Source organism: Elaeis guineensis, chromosome 7, assembly GCF_000442705.2.
Source record: "Elaeis guineensis isolate ETL-2024a chromosome 7, EG11, whole genome shotgun sequence".
In the NCBI taxonomy this organism is placed as follows: Eukaryota; Viridiplantae; Streptophyta; class Magnoliopsida; order Arecales; family Arecaceae; genus Elaeis; species Elaeis guineensis.
In genome coordinates, this window is record NC_025999.2 from 2108318 (window position 1) to 2121800 (window position 13483).

General features: G+C 37.3%; 1 protein-coding gene and 1 long non-coding RNA gene across 2 annotated transcripts; one reads left to right on the forward strand and one right to left on the reverse strand.

Annotated features, from left to right (window-relative positions):
- Positions 1 to 2865: 2865 nt before the first annotated feature.
- On the forward strand, positions 2866 to 12474 carry LOC105049304 (putative inactive cadmium/zinc-transporting ATPase HMA3). Its single transcript, XM_073260684.1, is given in 11 exon segments — positions 2866 to 3073; positions 3937 to 4158; positions 5141 to 5398; positions 7013 to 7110; positions 8018 to 8219; positions 8222 to 8272; positions 8382 to 8519; positions 9002 to 9329; positions 9881 to 10083; positions 10749 to 10948; positions 11176 to 12474. Coding segments are annotated over 11 exon segments (2919 nt in total). The 5' UTR covers positions 2866 to 2931; the 3' UTR covers positions 12253 to 12474.
- LOC140859142 (uncharacterized) lies at positions 8868 to 10837 on the reverse strand. The gene is made up of 2 exons (XR_012142610.1): positions 10704 to 10837; positions 8868 to 9309 (listed from the first exon to the last, which is right to left on the reverse strand). It is a non-coding gene; the product is annotated as an uncharacterized lncRNA (long non-coding RNA).
- Positions 12475 to 13483: the final 1009 nt, after the last annotated feature.

Sequence of the window (13483 nt, forward strand, 5' to 3'; positions counted from 1 at the left end):
ACGATCGGATGGCTGTTCTCTCTTACGATCGAGATTCGACGGTGGCAAGATGATTTCGGACTCTTTTTGGGCTGTTTCAGGTGATTCTTTGACCATTTGATGTAGATCAGATGGCAGGGGAAAGAGTTTGAATTTGACTTTCAATCAGAGTCCTATTTTGTTGCGAATTGGGCCAGTTTTCTCATGATTCCAAGCTCTATTTAAAGGGCACAAGCAGAGGCTATCTATAACACACTGAGATCAGCGAGAGCAGTACTATCAGCAGAGAGAGGTGTGAGACTCCGTGAGAGAAAAAAGTATGCTTTTCTTTTGTATCAGAGAGTCTGTATGAGTTTGTAAATTTTTTTTCAATTTTGTATTTCTTGTGCCGTGGATTTTTAATAAAAGAAGATTGAAGGGGTCTTGTCCATGGACGTAGGCCATTAATTAGGCCGAACCATGTATATCTGGTTTGTTTTCTTTGCTTTTATTTTACTGCTTGATTTTCTTCTTTTTATTTTGTATTCTATGTTTGTTTAAATTATCTCTCCTCTACAAAATGATCTATGTTTCCTCTATGCTTGTGTGCCATGTGGGTTAAGATGCGCTCGATTACCTCTCAACCAGTTCTATCAGATATAAGATATGGACTTTCTCTAGTAACTCATGAAAAATCAAGATACAAATGCCGGACCATTAGTGCACAGACTCATGATGGAAAATTCTCTATACTATATATGTGATAGTTGAAATCTGAATCAAAAGAACGTACTTCAAGATCTGATTCACTCTATTTTTTTCAGATGAAAACTATTCACACTAAGTAAGATTAAGTAACCTTTCCCATTACATGGTATGAGTATCCTGAAATTTAAATTTTTTATTTTTTATTTTTTTAAAAAAATAAATTTTATGGGACATTGTTGGAGGGAATCCAAAAAGACAAACTCAAAATTTTTCTAAAATTTCCCTCCAAACATTTTAATCTAATCTTTTAATTTTAATATTTAAATATTTATGATGCCATTAATTTTTTCATTACCATTCTTTTAATTTCTGACCATTGGACTCCTAATTACCAAATGATCATGTGTATTTAATTTTATTTTAAATTATTTTTTGATGATTGGGATCTTTATTAAAGGCTTTAATAAGTCAATAAAAGCTCAAACGATCACAAATAGTCATAAACGATCATATTAATTGATTATAAAAGACCTCCTTGGGACAAAGTAAGCCATCGATGAGCCTTTTCTCCTTCTCCTTTCTAAGGTTTCTCTATATTTCTTCTTCTTTTTCTGGATGTTGAAAGAATCTCACCAACTTCCTCACGATCGTGCTCACAAGTGGAGAATACCAATCATATCTTGGGATATATTTTCGGATATTTTCTGTACGAGAGATAGAAATATATCTTAGGATAGTATCCAACACGTTTCTGATTTGATTATTTTATTTATTATTATTTCATAAGTCTTTTATAATTTTTTATAATAATTCTTTATTAAATTTATTTAATTTTTAAATTATATCAAAAAAAATTTAATTTTTTTAAATATAATTAATATTATGAAATATGACCAACCATTCTTTTATGCAAAAAAATACAACCTAAACACCAAAAGCCCATGGTTTGTAACCGACATCAATCTTTTGCACAGCGATGTGCTTTCCGCGTGATCTCTCTCTCATCCTTGAAAGAAGAAAAGCATGCGCTTAGGATTATATCAGTACTTCCTTACACAAGAATTCTTTTGCTCAAATGGAAAAAAGAATATTTTAGAGTGTTAGATACGGCAGAGCAAATGATGAAATGGGCAATGGTGGATCGCAAGAGAAACCCACGTACAGAGTTGATTTCACTACTGATTCAAAGAAGAGCAGCCCATTGATCGTGACAGTCGATCAAACTTTGATGATTCCTGCCCTTCCCGGTGAAATGAACTGATCCAGTTGTGCAACCAAAATCTTGAATTTTGGACAGCCAGAGAGCTATAAATCATAATCTACTCATTTGCAGTTACCAATCAGACAGTGCTTGGGGAGTGTAAAATGGGTGCAAATTGACCAAGCCCCGGCCTGGTAGATCAAATTTATGCATGTATCAGCTATCGAACCACATTACAGCAAAAATAGTCTCATCCAATGGTCAAAAAAATATTGCTTGAAGCCCAAAACTGCTGCCAAAACGATTTGGTCGCAATTTTTCGGCCGGTACTTATGCGGTCGTTGAAGGCAATGGATTCTTTATATTTTAAGCCAATGGCTAAATAGTTATTGTCTAACAAAACGTTACGCAATGATTTTTACTAAAACATAACGGCCACAGTATCAAAAAATAAGATTTTTGCAGTATTTTTGTTAAAAGTAACAATATTTTTGAAAGAACTAGCAATAGTTGTTCATTAATTTTATGCAACAGTGTATTATATTTTGACATTATGAATATTTAAACAATCATTTTCGGGAGGATTTGATGGCGCTTTTTTCATTCTAGATAACCATTACTTATATTTAAGCAATAGTTTTTTAAATCAATAATTTTTTTTTTTTATTATAGACAACGATTGTATTAAATTTTTTGGTAACAATCTTTTATATTTCGGCAACAGATTTCTAGCATTGTATATCTCATTTTAAGTAATACTTCATAACTATTGCATATTCGATTTTAATATTTACAACATATATCTTTCAAATATAATTATTACATATCTCATTTTAATATTTTACTTAATAATCTGTGTTTATAAATATTATTAAGAAAATGTATCATCAATATTTGACAATGAAAAAGGCATCCAAACCGAAAGAGGATTAAAGCAGATAGCCCACTACAAGTTTATTTAGGAGCCAATTTGGAGGCGCATGTGAATCCCACTTTATAGTGAAGGGTGGAATACCATGAGCCTTTCCTCAACCTCATGAGTGGAATAGAATATATATATATATATGATCATATTCCCCATGGAACCATTAAGCAAAGAACGCCCTCCATTTATGCAACCTCCAATCCACAGCACAGCATTTCCACAACAGAGAGAGATCAGGTTCTCTGTGATTGGCACCGAGATCCTCTCCAACACTCAAAGAGGTATTGGGTGAATTGTCTTGGTTCATTCTTTTCATTTTATTGCTTTGTTATATCCATTTTAAAGTCTTGTTTTCTTCTTTTTTTTTTTATAATTCAGAATGTTGTTTAGTAATATGCTGCTATCTTAACACATTGCTCAGAATCTCAGCAGAAGAACACTTGGGCAAAGTGAACTCACTCGAGTTTTCATCTTTCTCCATTTATACATTCCTGGTTCTAAACAAAATTTACTGCAACACCTCCACTCCTCTCTCAATGTAAGTGACTTACCCGGCCCTTCCCACACCCACATCAAGAACAAGAACAGGGGTCTCCTCATCAACTATACCTGAAATCTTTCACCTCCTCTTTCTCTTGCTACTGTATTTTTGAGATCTTTCTCTCTCTGTCTCTCCCTCCCCCTAGTGAAGGGGGGTTGGTGACAAGGAGACACTGATCTCCCACCTCTTCATCTCCTCCAAAGTTTCACTTTTATTAAGATCTGATATCGATTTTTTCCTCTTTTGAGTTTGATGCTGATTCTTTTTCCTTTTTTTTTTTTTTTTGATGTAAATTGATCAATTGCTAACTTTTTCAATTATTTTCCTTCTCTTGCAAGTTAGCCAAAAGCAAAAGCTCTATTCGTTTCGTTTTTGTCTTTGTTCCATCTATTTAGAAATGGCAGTGGTGTCATGTACAAATGGACATAAAGGAGACCATTGCCATTTGAAAACTAAATATCTTTCAGAATTTAATAAGTGCATTTTTGAACCAGTGCATGCCAATGCCTCTCTTTTCTTACTGTCTTCTAGCTGGGTACTGAATAAAATGATTAATAGTTGGTTTATTGTTTCTTATTTCCCTTCTCTTTTTTGTGTCTAAAGAAAGATTAAAAATGGGAGAAGTGGGAAATGACAAGAGAAACAGCGCAGTGAAATATCAAAAGAGCTACTTTGATGTCTTGGGCCTCTGCTGCTCCTCTGAAGTACCCCTGATTGAGAAGATTTTAAAGCCTTTGGACGGCATCCAGAAGGTCTCTGTGATTGTTCCTTCCAAGACGGTCATAGTAGTCCATGACAGCCTCCTCATTTCTCCTCTTCAGATTGGTAAGCAGCAGTGGCCCCAATAAAGCTGATGCTATTTTCACATCAAAAGAAAAAAAGCTGATGCCATTTACTTTTTTGCACTTCACTACTTTAACCTTTCATACCACCAATAGACACTTGGATTAGTGCGCAAATCAAAAAGAAAGGTGACAATTATTAATCAAATAGAAAGCTGGTCTGGAAGCTAATTTACTCCCTATACGTTTCACCTCCCTAATTGCTACCCAAAAGCGAAGGTTTTTAAAGAACGATAGGTTGGTTTTTTAATCTATCCGTTTAATCACTTAGTTTGGCTGGTTGTGATTACAAGAGATTGTTCCAAGTAAGGCTGTAAAGAGATTGGCATTTGAATCATTAAGTCTGTGGTTTTTGTTCTCACCACAAAGCCAATCCTCAAGTATCTTAGGTGCCATAGACGTACCAACTGCCCAAGCTTTGATTCTGAAAGCTATTGAAGCCTGTAGGACCACCCAACCATCCATGCACTATCAGTCCAATTAAAGCTGGGCAACTGCAACCCTTCCAATGGACCACACTACTCTTAGTTTTACTGCATTTGATAAATCCTAAACTGCCCTTGTTCATAGATCTGCAGTCCAATAAATTCAGTTCATGTTTGAGGTGTTCGATGCATCCAATCATCTCTAGGAAATGATCTCTAAGGGAGGCTTTAAAATGCTATGTTGAAAGGAAGGGTGTCATAAGATGGGTTGATCAAGATAGGTAGTAAGTAAACTTGCCATCACAACAAATGAAAAAGGTGCTAAGTGCTCTTTAGATCTCAATATAAAGTTGGTCGGATCACTAGTCAATATATAATTATATGCACATTTCAGTAACTTTTCACTTGTTCTTTTAGGAATTTGGAGAAATCTAGCTGCTAATTTGGTTTTCCGAGTGAAAGAATATGCTAATGCTGATTGATTGTTATTAACATCCATGCTCTAATAAAAGCAATTGACTGTTTTTCTGGTTTCATCAGTTAAAGCTCTAAACCAGGCGAGGCTCGAAGCCACGATTCGTGCATATGGCACAGATGGTATCATCAAGAAATGGCCAAGTCCTTATATATTGGCCTGTGGTGTGCTGCTGCTGATCTCCTTGTTTAAAAGGTTCTTCCATCCCCTGCGTTGGTTTGCTTTAGCAGCGGTCGCCGTCGGTGCGCCACCAATTATATTCAGAAGCATCGCTGCAATTCGGAGATACACACTAGACATCAACATCCTCATGTTGATTGCAGGTAGATCAATTCCTCAAACCTTTGGAAGTACAATCACTATAAGGGTAAGAAATATTCTGGTCTAATGCTGGCATCTTGAAAGGCATTTTTGTTGCACTGAATCTTTTTCCTCCAAGTGTAGGCTATATGGCTTAATCTTGAGTTCACTTGCAAGCTTAATACTGGGTAGGAACTGGCCCACGTTATAAGATGCTGAATTCTTTGCTAAGAATTGATACAAATATGGGAATTCTCCATGAAAAAAGGATTCTTTGTTGGGACTCTGGTCCATCAGCATAGATGTTCTGCCACTAGTGAGCCTATTTTGCAAGCACCTCCATTGAACTTTTTCTTGGAGCTCCTAGTGGGCTACTTAGCCACCATGGGAATTCATGTAAATGATGTTGCTCTTTTAGTATTTCTATGAGCAGTGATATGGCTGACTGGAATATGGTGGAGATTGTGTGAGCCATGGGCAGGGTCAGCGAGGTGAGGGGGTAATTGGCCTCCATAAAAATTGTAGAACTCATTAAATATGGATTCTTATAAATGAGAAATTGATTTTTTTTTTTTTTTTTTGATGAATCGACTAGATTAAGCCAAATGAGTATAAATACATCCATGAGAATCGAAAACAAAATATTCAAAAAATGGACTCAAAGAACTACTATAGAGTCCAAGTTTCAATATGGTTGGCCACAAAGTAGCCATCCAATCAGCATACTATTAGCTTCCTTGTAAACTCGTGATACCTAAAGCGAAAATAGTTTCATCTGCCCCCCTAACATTTGCATATAATATAGGAATTTAAGAAGTAGCTGTTATTGTTAGTTTCTATATTTGTTTCGTCCCTAAAAATCTGGAAGCATTCTCCCAACCCTATGTATTAGTGTTTGGATTTTTTTTTTTTTTGTAACACAACTAGCTCTGCTTGTGAGTTGCGGATCACATTTCTAGACGAGCTAAGCTATCCTTCAAATTCAAGATGTTCTAACATATTTTAAAATATTAAATATAAATTATCTTTCTTTTAGAAGTCAAAGTGATGCAGCGAGATAAATAGGATCAGGTATTTACTTTCTCAAGTCTCGAAATCCTTTATTATATTCCTTCTTTCTGTTGTCCTAAATCCTCAACAATAACAAAACTTCTAAGTTTTTCCATTGATGTATATTTCAGATTTTTCTATGCATACAATATTGGATTTTGATAAATGTATGCTGCTCCAAACCTTTTTTTCTTACTTGAATACTAAAAATATTATATTTATTAAATTTATAACACATTGGCATCACCTTGATACGGTGATAGGTAGTGTAGTACTCGTATTAGGTATAGGAGCCTAATGTCTGTAGATCTTGCCATGTGCTAGTTTTAGACAATTAGTCTTTCTATATTCTGCAACCAAATCAGGATGCAGATATTCATCAGGTCGTTTTTTGTTCTTTACTTATCTCTAAGATTTTATAATGTGCTGGTATTGTACAGTGGGAAGTTTTCTTTATTCAACCTGGGGAATAGGTGTTTCTTATGGTTAAGTTTAAATTTGCCAAAAATGTGACTCTGATCCAATGATGTGCTCACAATGGGGGATGGGTGTTCCCTGATCTTTTCTTTATTTTTTTTTTTGGGCAGTTGGTGGGGCCGTTGCTCTTAGTGACTACTCAGAGGCAGGTTTCATTGTCTTCCTTTTCACTGTAGCTGAATGGTTGGAAGCAAGGGCCAGTCGCAAGGTAATCTCTCACATATGATAATATATGCCCATAACTACGTGACGCACCGTTGCACCTACCAAACCAAACCCTTCGGCCATGTGAATCACCACTATTTTTGGTGGAGAGATGGATCTGGTATCCGTCAAACCGAATCGGCCGATCTGAGTCGGCTCAGCTTCCTCGCTTCGGTCGAAGACTCGGTTGGTCAATTCAGCTAAAATCATGATCTACTTCTTCCCCACTTTCTCTTAAATATAGTTATCATTTTTTTTTTACTCAAAAAAGATAATTGTTTTTTTATTATATCATCTACTGTGACAACAAGTTTAGTTCTTCATCTTCTCTCCCTCTTTGATAGAAACGGAAAGATTATATCATTCTACTATGAGTACCTCCTACAAACTTAGAAAATAAAATATCACGAAATTAGGAAGGAACTTTAATAACAAAACTAATGGAGAACCATACCAAGTAAAGAAGACTCAACATCACAATATCGGTACATATTGAAATCATAGAACTTGTACATTTCAGATACATTGTGAGGTAGCGGACGGTAATATAATTTCTAAAGTATCAGCTTGAGTCTTGAGTTTATTCAGCTTAGGCAACATATGAGCCAATACTGCCTTTGATGGTGTCACTTCTTCCTCCAATTTATGCCCCATAGGATACCACGTAGGTGCTGCATGGTTAAGAAAAGAATAGCCAGTTTTGGCAGGATGGATACCCAGTGCTAGTATGGGCTTACCCTCCACAAAGTCTTGGGCTTCAATGGAACAACAAGAACACTGAATGGCTAAGCCATTCCTGATTATGCAGAATGAAGCAACCAACTCTGATAAATTCCCATGCTTGATTGAATTGATAAAGACACAGGAAGGACTTTTAGTTCGATTTTGCGTCATGAGATCGTACACTGCAGGCCACCGCCGGGATGTCGTTGCTGATGAACATGGCCCCACAGAAGGCTGTTCTAGCCGAAACAGGCCAAGTCATTGACGCCCGAGATGTAAAGATCGATACGATCCTTGCCGTCAAAGCCGGAGAAGTCATCCCAATCGATGGTGTGGTAGTTGATGGGAGGAGTGAAGTTGATGAGAGAAGCCTGACAGGAGAGTCCTTTCCGTTGCCAAGCAAGCCCAGTCCTTGGTTTGGGCCGGCACAGTCAATATAGATGGTATCAACTTCCTTCTATTCCAATATCCTCCTACGTGCATTAAGTTCTTCCATCCAGAATTTTTGTTTATGCAATAGAATCCCATCATCACTTGCTACAAGCAATGCAGGTTACATCAGTGTGAGGACAACTGCTTTGGCTGAGCACTCTGCGGTGGCCAAAATGGCAAGGCTGGTAGAAGAAGCCCAAAACAGCAGGTCCAAGACCCAGAGAATGATAGATTCTTGTGCCAAGTATTACACACCAGGTCAGTAAAGCTTCAAGCCGATACGCTCCCCACCAAAAAAAAAAAAATTTCTTACTTTCTTGGATTTAATACCCTAGATACGCTATCTGGCATTGAACCCCATACCAATATCAATCTATTACTATATCGGTATGTCCGGCACGGAGAGGCTGATTGGGCATACTGAGTATCAATATGCCTCTTACATACGCGCGTACTAGTATGGATGCCCAACCAATTAAACAATTAAACTTCTTTCAACCAATTAAACAAGTAGATGCACGATCTACATAAGAACATTATGTTTGAAAGGATATGATATGATAATAAAAGAAATCCTTATTGCAACAGCAAGCAAAAATATGAGTATTGACACATTTAATACTTTTTAGATTAAAAACCTTAATATTGAGCATATGCTGTTTGAATTTTATATCACCTGATGCAGATATCTTATATGAACTTTGAACTTTAAAAAAAAAAAAAAAAAAAACTATGCACAGCTGTGGTGATAGCAGCAGCAGGCTTTGCAGTGATTCCTTTGATACAGAGAGCCCATAATCCCAAACACTGGTTCCAGTTAGCACTGGTCCTTCTCGTGAGTGCCTGCCCATGCGCACTAGTGCTATCCACTCCTGTTGCAACCTTCTGTGCACTCTTGAAGGCAGCAAGGACAGGACTTCTCATCAAAGGAGGGGATGTTCTTGAAGCCCTGGCCAGGATTAAAGTAGTGGCTTTTGACAAGACAGGGACCATCACAAGAGGAGAGTTTGCTGTTGTCGAGTTTTGTTCCATCAACAATGAGGTCACCCTGCATGAACTTCTTTACTGGTAAGAGTTTGCTGCAGTATAGTTTTTGGAGTTAAAGTTGATAGATCAAAAAGACCTAATCTAGAAACTATCATAATCTATTTGAACATAACAAGCAAAATATATAGCTAGCTAGCTATTTTGTATATGCAATAAATTATTGTAGAACCATCTTATTCAAAAGGAGAAATGATGATAACTCTTCCAATGTTTTTCAGAGAAGGATAATTATCCACTGTTAATGGACAGAGAAAAATTCCAACTCCATGAGAACTAAGAGAATTGACAAGCAAGGAGGTCTGTTAATTCAAGACCTAAAAAAGACCCAATCTGACAAGTTTGTAAAGTAGAGTGTGTTGAGACACTGCACTTTTATATCATATTAATCTGTGAAACTATGCAAACATCAATTCTTCTTCTTCTTCTTCTTCTTCTTCTTCTTCTTCTTCTTCTTTGCTTTATCATTCTTTAGTCCTTTTTTTTTTTCAAGCACAAATTTTAAGCATTTCACTTCATCTTAGAGACTAGGAATTTTACAGTTGATTAGAAACTGGATTGTGGCAATTTTCCAGGGTTGCAAGCATCGAGAGTAAATCAAGCCACCCAATGGCATCTGCACTTGTTGACTATGCTCGGTCAAATTCCATTGAACCAAAACCAGACTGCGTGAGAGAATTTCACATCTATCCTGGAGAGGGAATTTGTGGAGAAATACATGGAAAAACCATTTATATTGGAAAAAAAAGAATCGCAGCAAGGGCATCATGTGAAACAGGTAGGAATATCTATTCCATCAGCAAGTTTAGAGAAACTGACCTATTTGTTATGCTTACGCCACAGCAATTCAATATATTGAATTCATAATTAAAATCCTCTTCAAATATCCAAGTTTACCGAATTTACATTGAAATCTACTGATACAAACTAGAATGAGATTTTAAAAAGGCAAATTATGTAAAAGGTCGAAGTTGTAACGATGTTATCACCAGATATACAAGGTACTGAGGGATGGGAATGATGGTTTAAGAGATAAGGTAATGGATGAAAGCATGATTGTACAAATAGAGGTTCTGTCTAGGGATTTTGACATAAGGAATGTCTGGCGAATTGCTTCATCAAGGCACCTTGATTGACAGATGTGGCTAACTGAGCATGTTGACTGAAAAATGAAAGAAGGTTCATGACATATTTCATGAAATGTAGATTAAGATAGAAGGAATGAAGATATGAAACACTATTCCAAATAACTATTAATTTCTATCCTGCTCAAATTATAACAGCTGAACATCTCCCATAGCAGTGTAGTAGGACAGAAGCCTAGAACATGTTCCTTGGACCTTGATCCATTTTTGCACATGCTTAAACTACTTAAATGTGTCCACACACTAACCATACCAGTTGTTTCCAAGAATTTCTGTGACATTTGGCCTTGAACTTTAGTTCCACAACTGGAAGACATGAAGGAAGGAGTTACTATGGGGTACGTCTTCTCTGGAAATGTACCAGTTGGAGTATTTACTCTCTCCGACACCTGCCGGACAGGATCTGCAGAAGCTATCAAGGAGTTAAAGTTGCTAGGTATAAAAACTGCAATGCTTACTGGAGACAGCACTGCAGCAGCCATGCATGCCCAGAATCAGGTATGTCAACTGTATGTTTAGGTGGAAAAAATAGACATGTAACTACAGGTTGTATAGTTTACTCGTAGTATCTGCTAACCAGAAGACACAAGAATCTGAAGGAAGGTTCAAGCTATCATCCTCATATAAGTTGCTCATTTTTGGCATACGTCACATATAGATTTCTATGTACTTGCATAATGTTGCAGTCCTCCAGTCCTTGTCATAATATTGTTGCTGTTTGATAGCTAGGGCATGCCATAGAAGAGCTTCATGCGGAACTTCTACCAGAAGACAAAGTGCGTATCATCAATGAGCTCAAGAGCAGTGAAGGATACATAGCAATGGTTGGAGATGGGATGAATGATGCACCTGCATTGGCCATGGCTGATGTGGGGATCTCAATGGGCATATCGGGTTCTGCAGTTGCAATGGAGACCAGCCACATAACCCTCATGTCAAATGATATCAAGAAGATCCCAAAAGCCATCCGACTAGCAAGGAAGACACATTTCAAGATCATTGGGAACATTTTCTTCTCCATAATCACCAAAATCGCCATCCTTGCACTGGCTTTTGCTGGCCATCCACTTCTCTGGGCAGCTGTCCTCGCTGATGTTGGCACATGCCTACTTGTAATCTTGAACAGCATGATGTTGTTACCAACAAGAACCCCAAAGGAGAAGAAATGCTGTGGTTCTTCGCACAAATCGCTTGTGCAAAGGCCTACATGTGTAGACCACTGTGCCAAAGGTGCATGCAGATCCACAAGCACTTGTGGACAATTAAACAGTTCGAGTTGCCTAGATGAACATAGTTGCCATGACAGCAATGAGGCAGAGGAATTAAGGATGCACAGCAATTGCGAGAAAGAAGACTGTCACAAGGAATCACTAAGTCCTTATTGTTGTGAGGAATCAGTTAAACACACAATCAATGCAAGCCAAGAGCACCTGATTTCAATCACTCCAGCATTGGAGCATCAACATGATCACTTGCAGAAAAAGCACTGTAGGAGGCATGCTGCATGCAACCGCAAACCCAATATAAGAGAGGACTGTAGAAGCCATGTCACATGTGGGGATCGGCCATTGGACAACAACTCCTCAAGGGCATCAGCAAACATTTGCAGCAACACAAACAAGAATGACACAGGTAAGTGCTGCAAAAGTGATAGGGAAGAATGCAAGAGGAGAGATGGTTGCTTATCTTCACAAGAGATCGTGAGAGACACTGGTGGGTGTTGTAGGAGCTACATGAAGAAATGCGGAAAGAAAGACAGTTGCTGCAGTGGCAGCATGATACCGGAGATCATTACAGAGTAGCAGCCAAAGCATCAAGTAGTTACCTCAGTAGCCCAACAGAAGAAAGAAAACTAAGTGTTACATGCACCAAATAGCCACCAAACAATTTTGGGTATTTGTAAGCAATTAAATTAAGTACAGTCATTGACCAACACCTGCCCATGAAAATTAGAAGGTTGGTAACCTGTTGTTTCCTCTGGATATAAAAAGGATCACATGCTTAAAGGTAAAAATTGTGGGAGAGTTGGTTGGAAGTTTTTGATTGTTAACATGATGTATCAAACTCTAGTCTTCTACTTGCAATAAATGCAAGGAAACAAGTCATTGATTGGTGGTGATAGGTCAGATGGAGCACAAAACCACAAACTACAGCATGAATTTGCAGTATAATCATTCTGTTAAATAAAAGGACATAGGACATTTGAGGAAAGAAGAAAAGACCAGCTTTTCAGATGAAGATTTAATATGAGATAGTGTTGGGAAATTAAACAATGAAGAACTTATTTTTGAGAGAAACACCGAAGAACCATATTCACCCAATGAACAAAGAAAATGGTTGCATGAAATGAGGATCCGGTTAACAGGAAAATATACACTTAGGATGCTTTATGGGGCTTCAATTTGGGCTCTTAAAGCATGCTCTTATTGCTAACACATAATAAAAACCAAACCCAGTTTGAGAACTCAGAAAACACAAGCCAACCAATTGTAACTAAAAAGAAATATGGAGCTAAACTCTTGCATGTTTTAACAGATAGCATTGACCACCACATATTAATTGAAATAACCTTGTCTGTGTGGAGACTTATTTGGAATGTTTCTCTGAAATTCAACTTTTTGTCTGGGTTAATTGATAGTCTTTGTGCTGAAAAGGTCAAGAAAAATGTTTTCTACAGTATTCTGTAGAATATGAAAAGGTTCTCCACTGCTAACATCTCTCATAGAGCACCAAGAAATGCTCCTCCATCAAAAATCTATTTAGGAAGATGAACAATCATCACTCCATTAAAGCAAAAGGAATCACCAAAAAACTAACTATTTAAAACAATGGGAAGATGAAAAAGAAAAGAAAAATCTTTACATTTTGATCCTTGTTCCATTTTTCCCCACATCCCATGGGCGTACATGGATCAGATGTAGGCTGGGTTATACAAAAACCAATATTCAACTTGATAAGTCCTTCAGGTCCAAGATTTGGGCCTAGACCCAAAATTACTTGCAGAATGTGTTGCATTCAAGTTGGGTGAAGTTC